The 17,236-nt window shown below is 60.0% G+C and overlaps 2 protein-coding genes across 2 annotated transcripts; one reads left to right on the plus strand and one right to left on the minus strand.

The window, feature by feature from the left end:
* The first annotated feature begins 238 nt into the window (after positions 1-238).
* Positions 239-4,018, plus strand: LOC121355512 (B-cell differentiation antigen CD72-like). The gene is made up of 8 exons (XM_041470992.1): positions 239-317; positions 403-492; positions 704-790; positions 1,303-1,617; positions 1,860-2,008; positions 2,336-2,487; positions 3,387-3,554; positions 3,892-4,018. Exons 1-7 carry the CDS (start codon positions 239-241, stop codon positions 3,523-3,525), a joined length of 1,011 nt encoding a protein of 336 aa, XP_041326926.1. The 3' UTR covers positions 3,526-3,554; positions 3,892-4,018.
* Positions 4,019-5,085: 1,067 nt separating this feature from the next.
* Positions 5,086-17,230, minus strand: TESK1 (testis associated actin remodelling kinase 1). Its single transcript, XM_041470994.1, has 10 exons — positions 16,999-17,230; positions 10,109-10,230; positions 9,928-9,976; positions 9,558-9,704; positions 9,296-9,378; positions 8,480-8,570; positions 8,176-8,259; positions 7,635-7,724; positions 7,334-7,484; positions 5,086-7,092 (listed from the first exon to the last, which is right to left on the minus strand). The coding sequence occupies exons 1-10, from the start codon at positions 17,215-17,217 to the stop codon at positions 6,050-6,052; spliced, it is 2,079 nt and encodes a 692-aa protein (XP_041326928.1). The 5' UTR covers positions 17,218-17,230; the 3' UTR covers positions 5,086-6,049.
* Positions 17,231-17,236: the final 6 nt, after the last annotated feature.

Below are 17,236 nucleotides of genomic sequence, written 5' to 3' on the forward strand. Positions count from 1 at the left end.
TAGGGCGTGGGAGGGGACGGGCTGATGTTTCTGGGACCAATGAGAGGGGGCTGGTCCCCGCAGCCGTGCCTCACTGGTCCCATCTGCTACAGTGCAGAGCAAACTTCTGCTTCTGCAGATGCTGGCTGCACTTCTCCTTTGCACCTCTGAGAGACGGCACAGTCACCGGGAGCAGGGACACCTCAGAAAGGCATCCCAAGGGCGGAGCGGGAGCCATCGAGGCTCAGGGCTTGCCCACATGGCCCAGCTTTATGCTGACCTGAGGTTTGCCAAAGTGATGGGGGGCCGGAGCATGGCCAGCCAGGCACTGGAGGAAGGTGAGAGCCCACAGGCCCCGCCACGCTGCCCCTGCCATGCCCGACCCCATGGCCTCAGCTGCTCTCCCCTTCCTTCCTCCAACAGCCTTTGCCATGAATGAGGCAGAGAGCCCCTATGACAACATGCAGCCGGCACTGGCAGGGCAGGAGGGGGATGGAGCAGAGCCCAGCCCAGGTGAGTATCCAGCTGGATTCCAGCAGACCCAGGGTGGTTCTGGGGTGGGTCGTGGGTGAGGTTTTGGGGTCCTCCCACTCCCATCACCCACACCATGCCACCTGTGCTGTCATGCCACCATTCTCCTGCCTGTGTCCAGGAAGGAGGTCTGGGTGCTGTCAGGGGTTTTCCAGCTCTTCAGGTGATGTCTCTTGCCTGTTGTGTCATGCAGGGCGCTGTTCCCATCGGTGGTGCATCCCTGTGGGTCTGCTGACAACTTGCCTGCTGCTGGTGGCCACTGTGGCCCTGGGGGCTTGCTGTGAGTTGGGGGACTGTGAACATCTGGGGCAGGGAGTGGCTGGGTCAGGAGGCATCTGGCTGGGGTGGGCACTGTGGGTGAATAGAGGCATGCTCCTGCACACTCACTGCTGAGTCCCTGTGCCCCGTCTGCCACAAGCTGGCCTACATCCCTCGCACATCCTGAGCACCTCCTTTGCCTCACATCATCCCTCTTCCTCACCTTACTTTCCATTTCTGCTCCTTTTCTTTCCCATCCTGGCATTGCCCAGCCTCATATTGCTGCACCCTCCCTGCCCTTAACCTGCTGTGTCTGCTTCTACGCCCCATCCTGCCTTGTCCTGCTCTCCCCTGCCAGATCCTGCCCAACCCCTAACCGTACACTTCCCTGCTGTGTCCTTCCCTCCCATCTTTCCCATTCTTCATGGATAATTCCCTGCCTTGCCCTGCCCATCCCACCTGCCTTAAGCAGGATCAGTCCCACATCCGAACTGTCCCATGCTCATGTCTAGCTGTCCCCCACCCTGTCCCCAGACTGGCAGGTCACCCGCAGCCTGCAGGACTCCTCCCGTGAGCACAGAGCCGAGCAGGGCCGCCTGTCGCAGGAGCTGAGGGCGCAGGAGCAGAGCCTGGAGCAGGCACAGCTGGAGCTGGCATGGGCCAGGGAAGAGCTGCAGCGAGCGTGGCACCAGGGCAACGTCAGCCATCTGGAGCTGGACAGGCTGAGCACGGAGCTGCGCCGTGTCACGGCGGTCCTGGGCAGGACAGAGAGGGAGATGCAGGAGGTGCAGGGGAGGCTCAACACCAGCGAGAGCACCGTGGCCCTCCTGCGCTCCTGCACAGCTATAGGTAGGGTGGTGATGGAGCAGGGAGGGGGTGCTCCAGGCGACTGGCACCGCTCAGCCCGTGCCAAGGGCCAAGTACTGGCTTTTTCCACCACATGGCGGGGACAGGGTGGTCCAAAGGCTGAAGCAATGCCTGGAGCAGACACTGAGCCTGTGATGTCTGCTGGGAAGGTGTGGGACTGTTCCTTCTTACTCCTCAGGGCATCTGTGGCTGAGCAAACCCCTCAGCTGTGCCCCTACCCACAGATTGCTGCCCTTCGGGCTGGCTGCTGTACAGGGGCAAGTGCCTCTTCATCTCCTCGGAGAAGAAGACGTGGGAAGACAGCAGAGATGAGTGTGAGAAGACATATTCTCAGCTCCTGGTCACCAAATCTTGGAGTCGTTGGACTGTGCCGGTAGGGTGCTGGGGGAGCTGAGGGCAGGAGATGGTGTACCCAGCCATGAGGTCCCCAGATGGGCTAGCACAGTTCGGGGGGCCCCCTGTCCCGCCAAAACATTGGAGGGTGCAAGGCTGCTCTCTGGAGCACATGGTGGTTGACATGGGATAGAAAAGCTCTGGCAGCCCTGGATGTTTCCCAAGCTGGAGCAGGGCACCATGGCTCAAGAAGCTCCAGCCCCAGGGGCTCCTTGGGAGATGATCACCCTGCTGTGAAATATATAGTACTGCAGTACATGGGTGCCATGGAATAAAACATGGAAAAGCACTTTTTCTTCTTCTGCAGACCTTCCTGAAGAATGCTGATGTCCCATATTGGATTGGATTGCAGAAGGGCAGTTTTCCCTGGTACGACTATGGCTGGCTGGAGGAAGAGGACCCAGAGGGCGAGGGGGCCTCGGAGGCCTGGTTCTGGGTGGATGGCTCCCTTTACGAAAGGTACCTGGCAGCACTGCCTCTTCCCAAAACTCCCCTCCTCTGGCATGGCTCTAGGAAGCATTTTAAATCCCACCAGTACCCAGTTCCAGGCCCTGGGAAACAAAGAGCATCAGAGCAGCAGGGACTGAGGGAAGGTGGCTGCAGTGGTGTGATGAGGTGCTTAGAGGACACGCAAATGGAAAGCCAAGACTAGGGGGTGGGTAAAATGCAGGGCATGAGGAGCAGGAGGCAGCAAGAGTGGACAGAAGAAACGCCAAATTTTATTTGGGGCCTAGGCAAGGTGTTAGAGCACCATGTCTATCTCCCACATGCCTTCTTGATTCCTCTCCAAAGGGAGATCAAAGGGAGATCACAGCCTTCCTGTCTGTGGAGAATCCTGGGCTCCTCCCTGCCACGTGCACCACCTCCTCAGCTCGCTGCCGCTTCCTCTTGCAGTGTCTGAGAGCACTGGGGAGGAACGAACCTGTCTGGCCAGGTTCTGGGTACCTGGCCCTCCATCCTCTGCCCTGCCATGGGAGCTGTGCCCAGAGCAGACCCAGGGCTCAGGCCAGCTCCTCTGGCCATCCGTGTGTCTTCAGGGAGGAGCTGGCTCTCCCCTCTGCAGACATGAACAACCCCCAGCAGTGAAGCTGAGAGGGGTGAGGCTAAAGGGGTGTCACAAGCACTGCAAACCTTTTACAGCGTTTCTCTGCCTGCCCAAGGAAGTGCAGGGATGCATCAGCTGAGCCTTCAGCCTGTGAAATCAGTAGGGGAGGACTGGGGGATCCCCCTTTGACTGCAGCATCCAACCCCTCCTCTGCCAGTGTACAAAAGGCAGTTTTCAGCAGCCACAGCTGCCTCAGCAGGGTTTGTAGAAAGTACATGTCAGTGCCTGATGTGTTGTTTGTTTCCCCATTCAGGCCGTGGCAGTCAAAATCGAATGGAACCTGTGCCATAATAAGCCGTGGGACCATCAAACCCGCCCAGTGCACTGGTCCCAGTGACCTGCACCTCTGGATCTGTGAGAAGGCAGCAGGGCCAAGCCTCCCTTTCGAGTGATGATGGCTGCTGGCCCCAGCACTGCTGTGGTGAGTCCTGATGAGTCAGGGACACACGGGCCCTGTGGGGTGTGCCTGGAGCAAAGCAGGGAGCCTGCAGCTCTGCCTGGGGCACACTGATCCCCTCTCCCTTGGAGAGAGGAATGCAGTCATCATCCTGTGCTGGATGGAGCCTGCCTCCATCCCTTCACTGCCATGGGCGCTCTGGGTCTGAGGTAGCTCAAGAGCTGAAGCTGTGGCTCAGCAAAGGGGCAAGATGGGGGAAAACCCTTGGCAAGGTGCTTTCCCAGCCCTGTTGCATGTGGTGGAGGCTGGGCAGCATCTCACCTTCACCTTCACCTTCACCCTCCTTGGCTTTCCCTTGCAGCACCTGCACCCTGCACTGCCTCTGCTCCAGCCTTGCTGTGTCCCTGCCCAGGATGTCCCATCCTTTCCAGCCAACCACTTCCCTCCCACAGCCCGCTGCCCCTGGGCCACCCAGGTCCTTCCCACTGATGCCCAGCGGCATGGATGCCTCCAGCTGATGTGCTCTGGCTGAGTGGTAGAGGCTCCACAGCTGACCCCACACCTGCATGGGACACTTTGGGTCTTCCTGAGCACACTGGCTGGTGGGCAGTGGGGAGCTCGGAACCGGCTGCAGAATGCATCAAGCACTGACACTCAGCCCTGGAGTGGCATGGATGGCATGTCAGGAGCAGGAGCTGGGGACAGCACAGCCCCACCCCCACACAGACCCCTCCCCACAGGAATTTTCTGCCTGACCCCACTGCAGGAGCAGCTTGGCCATGGCTTTCAGACAGCCCAGCACTCGACGGCCTCGGCAAAGCCTCAGCCCCTGAGGAGGGAAGCTGAGCCCGAACTGGCTGGTGCCTGTGCTGACGTTTGGGGATCTTTTTTGGCGCTAATTAGAAAGTAGAGCAATGACCTTTAGGGTCCCATGGTGTGACTGTGCCTTTCAAAAGCAAAAGTTAACTCAGGCACTTGTAACAGGCTGACGCTTTGCAAGACAACTCATCAGGACCTAAAATAGCTGCTACACACGTGCACATGTGAGGATTAAGCAAAGCAGGCCTGATGTAACACTGCGGCCAGGTGAGAGCAGAGGAAGTTATGTTCAACCAGGCGAAAATGCTCTCGGTTTATGATAAGGTTGTGTGTGCCATATATAGTTGATGAACTGCTGTGTGAGTAAGCTTGCATGAAGAGCAAAAGGGTGTTAAAGGCAGGCCTTTTGGAGGGGGCATGTGTCACTTGTCTGTCTTGTCTGCTGGCTAAATTCACTTTATAGCAATAAAGAGACCCAGTTTGTCTGCTCTTTGTTTTGTTGTACACCACAGCAAACACAGATCCAAGGGCATGAACCCAAAGAGCCTAAATAATGAAAGGGAATTTGTCTGAAGGCATCTCAATTGGGATGGGGGTTTTAGGGGAGCTGAGATCTTGGGCTGAGCCGGGCTGGTTTGCAGTCCTGGAGGCGTTCCCCAGAATGCCCAGGCAAGACCATGCAACCTTCTGGGCCCACATCTGATGTGCATCCAAGAGACAGAACCAGCAGTCTGAGTTGCTGGGACATTCAGTTTTTAATGAACACTTTAAATAAGCTGGGTATATATTACTAGCAATTATTAATAATAATAAAAAACACAAAGAGTTCTGCATTCACCAGTGCATTGTGCAGGAGGGAGGAAAGCCGGCTCCCACCCTTGCCGGGGCCAGGCAGCTTAGCTGTGCTGCCCACTGGCCCCATCCCCATGATGCCAGGATGGCATCCTGGCCCCTCTGCCAGCATCCTTCTCCCAAACCTGCGTGCCAGGGAGATGTGAGGCGCTGTGCTGACTCAGCACCCAACCCTCAGCATCGGTCAGGTAGGGACAACCCCAGTGCTGGCAATCCTCCCCGTGCACTGCCCACGGGCATTGCCCCTCTACGGTCCCCTGCCCTCTTCTCCCCATGTCAGGGACTGGCTGTGCTCCCCACGCTTGTGGACACACATGGGTTCACCCACCAGCCCCCCAGGATCCCCAAAAACACACATACACACGCTGACCTCTCTACCCCAGCCCAGTCCCTCTCACCCGCCTGGGTGCAGGGAACTCCCAGTTCTCCCAAGGTAGCAGGCTCACTGTATAACCCTCCATGAGAGCCTGCAGAGGGGTGAGCCCTTGGGGAAAGGGGGTCCTGGATCCAGGGCTTGAGCCCTGTGGCCCCCGCGGGGGACCAGCCCTGCCGCTTGGGGCAGTGCTCAGGGCAGCAGTGTTATTGCACTTTGGTCCCCAGCAGAGACCCAGCCCACCTCCAGGGTTCCCTGCAGATCCCCAAGGCTGATCCTGGTGGGGTGGGTGCCTGAGTGCCTGGGCAGCGCCGCGGCAGCCGCAGCACTTGGCACCATGGCCACTGGTGGCCACCACGTGCTGAGTGATGACAGACCGTGGGGATGTGCCAGGCTCCTGCACTGCCCAGTGCTGTGGCTGCAGAGGGGTGCGAGGGGCAGCTGGATTCAGCCCCACTCCCCAGGGTCCCCATCACTAGGACTGTGCCTCCGGCAGCTTCAGGCTGGGCTCAGCCAGCACTGGCCCCGGGGCTTTCTGGTGTTGGCCCCGATCATGGCAGATGAGGCTTTTGGCCTCGCAGTTGAGGTTCTGGTAGCGGGGCGGGCTGGGTGCTGGCCGGTGGCAGATGGAGGCAAAGCTGAAGCTGAAGGGACTCAGGCAGCAGCCAGGGCAGGGCAGCACTTCGTCCTGCTCCAGCATGGCACCAGAGCTGTGCCCAGGCAGCATGGCCGAGCGCTCCGTCCGCTCCAGCGCTGCTGCGCAGGAGATGCTGAGCTCAGAGCAGCCGTGCTCCAGCCCGCTGCCCCAGGACAGAGGTTTGCTGACCATCACGTGGTTGTTGTTGATGAGGAGCCCGTTGGGGGCCCGCACGTCTGGCTGCCAGGCCCGCGTGCCCGAGGATGCGGTGCGGATGAAGTTGCTGTTGAGGGGCAGCGGGGTGGGCTGCGGCGGCTCAGAGCTGTCTGGGCCGCAGTCCATCTGCTCCTCTGCCTTGGAGCTGCGGGTGGAGGGTCCTCCCCGCGCTGGGGGAGGAAGGAGGGCGGGGGGCTGGGGGTCGTCAGTGGGATGAGAGGACCCCATACCCAGCTCCAGGCCCCCCCGGTGGGGCAGCTCAGGAGAGGAGGGCAGAGAGTGGCACTTGCGGGGGCTGGTGGTGGGTGCTGAGAAGTCACACTGCACCTCCACGGCGGGCTCAGGCGTCACGGGGTTGCTGAGCTGCAGCGGGGCGGGGGGCGGCAGGTCGAAGGTGAGCGAGATGACCGACTTGCTCGGCGTATCAAAGAGCTTGATCTTCCCCCCCTTCAGGTCCTCACGCTGGGAGAAGGGGTTGACACGGGAGGACGTCTCCTTGGACCTGGCCCCGCTGTAAGGCTCCAGCGGCCACAGCAGGGCGGGTGACTTGGGAGGGAACATGTCAGACTGGCTGCGGGACAGGCGCTGGTCTGGCTCCAGGTGCTGTGTCCCCAGCTCACGCAGGGGCGACTGCTCGCTGTGGCTGGCTGACCTTCTGGCCACTCCTGGGCATGGGCACAGGACAGTGTCACCAGCAGCCAGCAGCTGCCCATGTGGGGTGCTTTGTGGTGTTGGGCACCCAACAACTTAGAGGCGCACCCCATGGGAGGAACAGGGACCAGCTCTATCCCGCAGACCTCACACACCCCTGTCTCCTTCCCCTACAGCTGATGGGGTGGGAGGGGAAACCCCACATTCCCCCACCTTTACACCCTGCTATGGCCTGTCCCCGAGGCGCCCACGTACCACTGAGTGTGGCTGCGGTTCCAGATGCAGGCAGAGTCTCCCCAATGCCGAAGAGGGTGGCCCTGGCACCCTCGGCGCCCAGCTGGTGCTGCAGGATGCTCTCCAGGCACTGCGTGATTTCCAGGAATGAGGGGCGGGAGGTGGGCTCCATCTGTGGGCAGGAAGGATACCCCGTCAGGTGTGTGCCTCCTCAGGCACCCCAGGGAGCCCTGCACAGGCTTGTGCTGTGAGCAGGCAAGGCAGCCTGTCCTGCCCGCCTGCCCTGGCCGGGAAGGGCAGGCAGTGGATGTGGGAGTCTCACACTGCAGCAGTGAAAAGCCAGCTGGAGGAAGGCCGCTGGGCAGTCAATTCCCACCATGGTGCGGAAAGTGGTGACGTCCAGACCAAAGTCCTGCACCAGGGAAAGGAAGAAGAGTAAGGTTGGGTCTCCTGGGGCACCACAAGGCCCAGGGGACCCAACACAGCTGGCCCCCTCCCCCCTGCACTGTCACACAAGACTGTGGATCTGGAAGCACTCCACTGGGGACTCAGCAGGGAGGACCCTGATGTCACCCCAAACTGGGCTAAGGTTGGGGGATACTAGGACACAGATACCACTTCTGCCCTTTGCCTGAATACAACTGCCCTGTCCTCCTTTTCAGGCTCACTACGGGTTCTGAGGTTACCAGCAGAGACCACCCCTCCCTGGGCAGCAAGTGGAACACAGCACCCCGGCCCTGAGATGGGGGACCAGTCCTGCACATTGGTCCCTGCCCAACACAGAATGGCCCCCCTTGTTTGATGAAGTGGTCCCAGCCCCAGTGCTGCTACCCACAACTCCCCGTCCCATCCCAGGGAGTCACCTCAGTGCGGGGCAGGTAGTCAGGGTCAGCTGGCACACGAGCGATGGTCTCACACAGGATGATGCCGTATGCAAACACATCGGCCTGCAGAGAGCAGGGAGTCATCAGGGTGTCCTGCAGCCCCGTGGTGATGTGCCCACCACTCTGCAAGGCCACAGCCCTTCTCCTCCCTGCAAAGCCACACTGTCACCTTGTCACCAGAGGGATGCTCAATTCCTTCCATCTAGGTGCACCCCAAGACTGCAAACTCTGCAAACCAGTGGCAGCACAAGCCTGAGTAAAGCCCCACACAGGGCAGCCTCACCTTCTCGTTGTAGATCTCCCCACGCAGCACCTCAGGTGCCATCCAGTACGGGGAGCCCACCACGGCCAGCGGCTCCTTCTCGCTGCCCTCACTAGGAGACATGGTGGAATATCAGAGGCTGCCCAGTCCCCCACATGTCCAGCCTCCCATCCTCCTGCTGCAGCAGCCCAGATCACCACCTCCATCTCCCTTCCTGGGCTAAGCCCCTTCCATGCACTCCACAAACTCATCTCTCCCCAGTCACACCACCCCCTTCTCCATCCCCTCCTAGCTATTCCCAAGCTGCTCCTGGAGTCCCCCTGCTAGGGGACTATCCCACCACCCCCATTCCTGTGGCAGCAGATCTCTGGCCACAGAGAGCAATGCACAACTTTCCCAAGCATTGTCCTGGGAGAAAATTGTCCTTATGGGAGAGGCATTGTCCTTATCAGAGAAAAGAATGATAAACAATTCTTATCTTCACTTGCTGCACCTGTTGTTGTGAACATACAGAATGTGTTGTGGAAATTTGTTTACCAAAGAGTGATTTCTTAATTGGCCACTGGTGATGGTGTTTAGATTGAAGGACCAATTGGGTTCAGCTGTAACGTGACTGTCTGGTAAGGGTGATGGCTTTCTTAGTAACTATAGTATAATGAAGTGATTGATCAGCCTTCTGAGTCAAGGAGTCAATGCTAATTATTACTCCTTTGGGGACGCCCTGCAACGGCACCATTCCTACCCTTTTAGCTGCATCCCCAACATCCATCCCTCCCCAGCTTCTGCTCTGAGTGGGCTCCAGGGATGGGGATGGACAGGTGGGTGCTGCCCACGTACCTGTAGGTGGGGATCTTTTCTGCCAAGCCGAAGTCACCCACTACAGCTGTGTAGCCACTGGCCTCGCAGCGCACCAGGCAGTTCTGTGGGCACAAGAGGACCTGTCACACCAAGTGCCAGCCCTACCTCCCTGGCCACCGCTTTCAGGACACTCCAGCACAGCACAGCCTCCTGCTCCCCAGCCTGCCACACCTGGGGCAGCAAGGCAGCAACACAGTTATGGGACAACAAGGGCAATGCGGTGCCTTGGAACATCCCGTACCTTGGAGGTGAGGTCACGGTGGAAAATGCCCTTGGAGTGCAGGTAGCGTAGGCCATGGGCGATGTCGAGGGCCAGCTTGACACGCATGGACCAGGAGAGGGGCACAGGGCTGTCCAGCAGCTGCTCCAGGTTCCCACCGTTGATGTACTGATGGGGAGAGCCAGGCCATTGCATCACAGCATCCCTCCCCCCCACACCACTGGATGCCCATCTCTCATCCTAATGCATATTCCAACCAACCCACAAAGCAGCCTCCCAGCAGGCCTTGTCTGCCCATGTCACAGGCCAAGAATGTGTCCCCATAGGCATCACTGTCCCTTCCCCAGGCTTGCAGGAACCCTGAGACTCATGGCTGTTGCCACACTCTTACCTCTGTCAGTGCATGCAGCTGTCCCTGGTGCACACACACCCCCATGAACCTGTGAGACAGAGAGGATCTAAGGGTGGCTGTGGCAGGGACCAGCCCCAAGAGCTTATCCAGCATCAGCAGTAGCTCCAAACCCCCAGGCTATGGAAAAGGGGGGGTGCGGCAGTGGGGAAGCAGGTCCTACCTGAGGATGTTGGGGTGCGAGAGGCGGTTCATCAGCTGCACCTCCCGCAGCATGTTGCCCCGGTTGCTGGTCAGCTTGTTCATCTTCAGCACCATGATCTGCCCCGACTGCCGGTGCCGCACCTGGAGGGGGATGCAGGGAAGGCTGAGCCCCATGGACCTCTACAGCCCCCATGGACACCAGGCTTCACCTGGCTCCCAGCCCAGCCCAGAGAGGGGAGCTAAGCATCCCATGGCACCTCACGGACCACTAGGGCTAGGGGGCACTTTCCCCACATCTCCAAGCACTCCCAGTACTGATGACACACAGGCCCATCTCTCCTGGGGCACCCTGCGTGTTATGCTCCCTCCATATGCTACACTCCCAAGAGGCAACAACAGCTGCCATAAGCTGTGAGCTCAGCTCTACTGTAAGAACAGGCAGGTACAGGATTGGGGAGCATCAGGGAGGACTTGTTTTGAGTCAGCAATACCCAGACCCTACCAGCATGGAATGGAGAAAAGAGGGGGCACACCGCCCCTCTGAACCAGCTCTAGGTGTGGCCAGCTGTAGTGCTTGACCCTAGTCTGGCAGGGCATGGAGCCTGCATGAGCTGTATATTTAGCCAGCCCCAGCCCGACACTGTCATGCGATCTGGGGGTCTGGTCCCCTGCCAAGAACAGCAGCTGGAGCATGGCCAAGCACGGACACCCCGTCCATCTGCAGCTCCCTGGCATGTGCAGGGCAAGGGAAGAGCACGGGATGCCCTGACCTAACCCTGTTATGGGGGGACCAAACCAATGTTAGGGTCCTCTCCTGAGCAGGTGCTGGGGGTGGGATACCACCCCTGCCTCAAAGCAGCAGCTGCCTGGGGGGACAACCCAGTAGATCCCAGCTGCCCCCCAGCATACAGGGAGCTGTGCACGGAGGCGCAGGCATTCCTCAGCGCTGCCGTCAGCTCCCTGCTCTTCTCCTTTTTAGTCAATGCTGGTTGAGGCTGCTGAGCCGGTGCCAGCCCGTGGCCAGCCCCACAACACCCCCACAACACCCCTCACGTCAGGGATTGCCTTCCCAGGCAAAACACAAGAGGTTGGCTGGAGGCAGGATCCCTAGCACCTCTGTCCGGCTCACAGCTTGGCCCTTGTCCCTACCACAAAAGAGGGAGGCTGGCATGCTGGCCCCTCCAGGGCTCTCCTCTCACCCCATGGCTGGCACTGCTCCTGGGGTGCATGCCATGATGGGGATCTATCCAGCAGAAAACACCCAGGGGATGGGGCAGCAGCTTTCAAAAGGCCCTGGGGAAAATGAGTGCTCTATGAAGGTCCTTCTACATGTCTGTGTGCACTGATGCCAAACCAGTCCCAGTCAGAGTGGAAGTGAGAGGCAATAACTGTGCCGTGCCACCATCAGCTCATTGAGCTCATGGAGAGGCTTTGAATAATTCAGCAGACACCTGCCTGTAGGCACCCTGCTCCAGTTACACCTGTGTCACCTCCAGCCAGCCCCAGACAGCCAGCTGGCACTCCTGACCCACCGACAGGGGCCACGTGACAGCAGAGCTCAGAATGGACCCTGGACAAGTGGGAAGGGGACACCCCAGACACCTGCCACCACAGGCCCCTATCCTGGCACCCCACCATGCTGCAGGGAGAAGGGAGGGTGGATTTCCCCATGCCTCCTCCTTGCTGAGCACTGGACATACTGAGCTCCTGGGTTCAGGGAGAGCCTGTCCCAGGGTGAAACTGGAGCGCCTGCTGTGGGGAGCACCCAGAGCGCTCCACCTAATGGGGCTCCAAGTCCTCCCTGTGCTCACTGCCCACCACACCACTGCCCAGCAGCACCTGGAACTGCTGCCAATGCCATCCTGATGCCCTAGGACTCGTTGGTCGCATCTGGACCAAGGGCAAGGGGCAACCCCACCCCATCTCACCCACTGCTGTCTTTCCTCCACCCCATCCCTGTTCGTGGGGCAGCTGAGGGCAGCACCAGAAACAGAAACTGGGCTCTCAGCCAGGCCTCAGTGCAGGCTTTAAGGAGGTGGCCTGTGTGACCACAGCAGGGTGGGCACAGTTTCCCTTGGTCCCTCCAGCTCCCCATGGAGCCAGGGATTGAGGAAGGCAGAGTCTGGACAAGGCCAGCAGGATCCACAGCCTTGCCAAGCCTCTGCCACTGGGTGCTGCCCAGCAAAACCTATCATTCCTGATGCAGCTCTCCTGGTGGCAGTGCTTCCTTCCCTTCCCACGCCACGTGGGGCTGGCAGGACTGGCTCGGTCAGTTTGGCTGGCACCAGCAGCTGCCAGATAGCAGGACGGGGCTCAGTGGCGCAGGCAGGCTCATCCCCGCTGGGATGGCTGGAGGCGGCAAGGCTCCGGCGCCACGCGCCCACGGCAGGAATGCTGTGCAGCACGCACAATGCTGGCCCTTGGTGGCCATGTGCCGTAGGGCTGGCCAGCTCCCTGCCAGCAGTGGCGGCCCTACATCAGGGAACAGCATCTGGTGGGCACCAGCTCAGCCCCACAGAGTCGGGAGGTGCCCGTGGCTCAATTCCTCATTAAAAAGCCGCCTGCCATTGGAATAGGCTGAGCGAGGTCTCAGTGCAGTCACATGGGGCTGGACACCTTGAGATTGGAGGAGAGAGCCTGGGGGAGGGAAGGTCTTGTGAAAGCTGCTTCTCCAGGAATTATCCCAGGGATCCCAGGAGCTCCTGGCCAGTACAGCCCTGCCCCAAGGTCTTTTTCCGTGACTCCATCCCCATGTGGCATGATGTCCTTGCGGCTGTCCAACGAGCTCACTTGCAAAGCCCTGTTCTGCCATCTTCCCTGCGAGGGGAGCCCATACCTGGGACAGCTCAAGGCCAGCCCACACCTGGGACAGCAGGGAAGGAGTTATGCTCCCTTTCCATGACTTCCACAGGCACTGGCCAGTTTACCCAGTCTGTCCAGGTGCTAGCACCAGCCCAGCACCCTGGCCACCCCCTAACACAGACCCAGCAGCAAAGGGCATCAGCCATGACTGCAGGGGGCTTGAAGCCCCCCACTAAGGAGGTTTCCTCCCTCACTGACGTCCAGAAAAGGCAGCAGGCAGCACAACCTCCTCGGGCAGGAAGGTGTCCCCTCTCGCCTCTCTCATGCACTCTGGCACTGTGCCCAGGAATCCCAGCGCATTCCCCGGAGCTGAGCTCAGCCGGGTAGCCGTGTGGGGCTGCAGGGGGAGGGCAAGCCACTTGTCCCCCACCCAGGAAACAGGCAAGCCCTCACCCCTCAGCGATGCTCCCTGGCATCCCACATGGCTGGTCCACTGGGCACTTCAGGGGGTACCGCGGGTGAGCCAGGGTGCCGCGGCATGTTGTCCCCATCCCATCTGCCGCCAGCACACAGCGCTGGGGGATGGGCCGGGCTGGCGGCAGCCCCAGCCTGGGCACAAGGGATCTGAGCTCTTTTAACAGCGGAAATTAGAGTCTTATTTAAAGAGCATGCTAATCAGAGCAAGCAGACGGCCTGCTCCCTCCCCACAGCCGGCACTCCCGTCTAGACACGGGGCAAAGCTCCCTGACATCTCCCCACCCGGAGGTGTCAGCAGCCATCCTCCCTGCAGCCAGCACTGGGGACGGCCTGGCACACAGCCCCGCTCTCTGCATATTCCCTTGCCCCCTGCCCCACACAGGCAAGGCACAGTCACACAGGGACACCTTCCTGCACCCGTCACCCCAGAGAGCTCTGTGGGGAAGACAGGAGGGGGGCAAGGGAGCTATCAATGCCGCTGGTAACCCCACAGCCACCCACAACAACTGCACCTCAGCTCACAGGAATACCAATAACACAAATGGGTGGGACTGGGAAACGTGCTCATCAAATGGAAAAGACAGAATCAGTCAAGACAGACTTTCTCTGAGGATGAGAAAAAGCACCTGCTCCTGGAGGGTGTTTGAGCATCAGCAACCCCCACCTCCTGTTCTCCCAGGAGCGGCACTGTGGGCACAGCAGGAGCCGGGCAGGCAGTGCCAGTGTCACACACTGGTGGCAGATCACTGCCTGGCCTGACTGGCAAGCTTGGAGCATGCCCTGTGATAGAGCAGGAGAGGGGCTGGCAGGTCTCCAGCTGGTCAGCACAACACGTTTCCTGTGCCCAGGACTCCCAAGCGGCAACTGCGGGGCCAGGGCTGCTCCCAGCCTTGCCACGGCTGGCTGACCTTGGCTAATTCACTTCCTCCCTGCTTGCCTCAGTTTCCCCATCAGTGTCACACTGCTTCATTCTGCTCTGTAAAACAAGGCAAAGTCCCTGATGAAGGGCAGCAGATAAGAGGAAGGGACTTGCTCCATTAGTTGCACCGGAAAATTGGAAGTAAATAGAAAACCCCAAAGGGTGGTGGGGAAGTGAGCAGAGATGGTCAAGTGACAATGATGCCAAAACCCTCTCTTGAGCTATGCTCATGCTGGGAGCTGCTAAACCACACAAACACACACACACAATGCCATGGAAATGGGGCACTGGACAGAGCACACCACAGAGCTGCAACCTGGGAGATGGCATTTCCAAGAGGGTATGCAACATCAGGGCAGGAGGCTGAGATTCAGATGAGTGAAGGCCTCTGGATATAGCCCCAAGGATGCTGCCCACAGCCCCTGTGTCTGCTACAGACAGCACATGGGAAATAAGAGAGGGATTTGGGGAAGAGATGCAACAGTGGTTTAAGGGCTGGAGAAAATGCCTGGCACAAACAGACCTGGCTCAATCTGCTCAGTCAATTGGAACTAGAGAGGTGGCTTCCTGCAAAGCCTGTGTATCTGAGAAAATGGGGGGGCTAGTGCCTCTGAAATTGCACAGGGAAAGGCAATGAGAACCAGCTGCTCCAGAGGGAAAACAGCCCTGCTCTGCAGCACAGTGGGGGATCAGCTAGGAACAAGCACCATGAAAAAGAGCAGCTTCTTGTCACTGGTGTCTCCTGTTTGCTCTGGACAGCCTTTCTGAGAGAGGTGCTGGACTGGAGGGGCTAGCTTGGGATACCAGGGCTTGGACACACTGAGCCCTTTGGTTTTAATGCTGAGAAGACAGTCAGACACTTGTCAGCACCCTCCCTGGCCCTGGCTCAGCTCCACACCAGGACTGAGCTACCTGCGCAGGGGCAGAGATATCAAGGTCCCCTCCCTGTCCCCCTCACCCACCAAGGCTGGAATGACATACGGCTCAGCAGACACACAGAGCAGGCAGATTCAAGTGCCCACAGCCTTGGAAAGCTACAGAAGGAACAAGGGAAGTGGGAGGAAAATGGGTCCTGGGCTGCCCTGCCAAGCTCTGTCCTCGCAAGCTCTGGCGGCCAAACCCCAGCTCAGATCCCAGGCTTACCCCACCATCCTGCTGAGCTCTTGGACTCAACCCACCGCACGAGCACAAAGCCCCATCTGGCCCCCTCCCAGCCCTGCTTCCTTGCCACCATGCACACATGTCAACTACTGATCCTGATCCCCTTCCCACCCCTCAACCTTCACCAGTCCCCCAAATCCTACACACCAGTGGCCCCACAAGAATCTAAACAACCTACGGGAGAAGGAGCATTTTGTGGCTCCTGCAGAAACTGGGAAAACAAACAGCAAGGCAAGAAGAGACCGTGGCCTCGCTGAGACACGGGAGCATCCATTATTAAAGAGCCATATCCACGCCTGACATTATTAAATGCCTCCCTCTGCTCCAAGGTGCTGTTGTGCACTCCAAGCCAGAGATCAATAGCAGAAACCCAGCCAGCAGGGAGGTCATGGCTCCACTGGGAGCTCCAGGAGGGAGCATAGAGGAGAGGGACCTCTCTGCACATTCTCCATAGCCCCTCACAGGACACCTCTTTTGTGGCTGAAGAGGAAACAGGTCTTGGGGTCTCCCTGCTGAGTGGGAAACGGTGTCAGGGCTGGAGAGGGACCTCAGGGTACTGCCAGGATGTGAATGCCATAATGGTTGTGCTGCCTGTGACCTCAGTGACTGTGGTGGCAGGTAGCAGGGATTGTGCCCAGCCCTAAGCTGCTCTTTGACAGATATGAAGTCACTAGATCACCACTTAAGGGCAGTCCTAGCCCAGTGGCTTATGGTACCTTAAGTGATGCCGAGGCTCAAAACAGCACATGCACACACCTCCCCTCTGCCGGGAGAGGTAGTGGTGACACTGAGGCACAGCCCTTCGTCCCTAGCAGCAGTGCATTTGGCTGGCAGGATACTGCCACCATGTACCTCTGCCTCACTGCTGGAGACCCTGAGCTCCCCACCAGCGCTCACACACCCCCATGCAGGGATGCCACACACAGGCATCCCCACCCTGACAGTCCCAGAGAGGATGGAAGACAAAGGCAGCTCTGGGGGCTCAGCCAGGAGTCAGGCCCCTGCTCTTCTACGGCATTACACCCCTGTCGCACAGCCAAACACCTTCGTGGGGGTCCCGTGGGGAATCCTGCACATCACCTGCTCAGCAGGCCCGGCAACGCCGGACATCGCCTTGGAGTGGCTAGGAACGCTACCTGGATTCCCTGCCACAGGCATAACCCGGGCGGGCTCTGTTGTCCAGCCTTTTGAAAGGGGTCCCCGTGGCTCGGCTGCCAGCCACCCGACCCCCCGTGCAAGCCACGGCGCAGCGCTCGGAGCGCTCAGCCTCCCCGGCTGTAAACAGAGCCGGCGCTCCCCTCCCCCTGCTCGGGGCGATGGAGGCACAACGCCCCGGCCGGGACGGGGCGAGCGGCGGCGTCCCCACGTCCCCTCCGCACGGCACCGCCTCGAACAGCCCCCAGCCTCGCCCGGCTGCCGGGGCTGGAGCGGGGGATCGCAGTGCCCAGCCGAGGGCGCGGCCGGGGCTGCGCTGCTGCCGCGGTCCCGGGGGACGCCCGATCCCGGCGGGATGCCCCGCGGCCCGCCATCCCCGCTGCCGCCCCGCACACCTTGAAGACCTCGGAGAAGAAGCCGGCCCCGATCTTCTCGCAGTAGAAGTCGTCGATGCGCGCCAGGGTGGAGACGGCGCTGCGCAGCGCCCGGTACGAGGAGGGCCGCAGCCGCCCGCAGCCCGGCCACGGCCCCGCCGCCTCCCCCTCGCCCTCCCCGGGCCGCCGCGGCAGCTTCTCCCACTCCATGTCGGTCCCGCCGAGCACCCCCAGCGCCATTCACATCCCCGCCGGGGCA

This window comes from Pyrgilauda ruficollis, unplaced genomic scaffold, assembly GCF_017590135.1.
Source record: "Pyrgilauda ruficollis isolate IOZ18807 unplaced genomic scaffold, ASM1759013v1 scaffold251, whole genome shotgun sequence".
In the NCBI taxonomy this organism is placed as follows: Eukaryota; Metazoa; Chordata; class Aves; order Passeriformes; family Passeridae; genus Pyrgilauda; species Pyrgilauda ruficollis.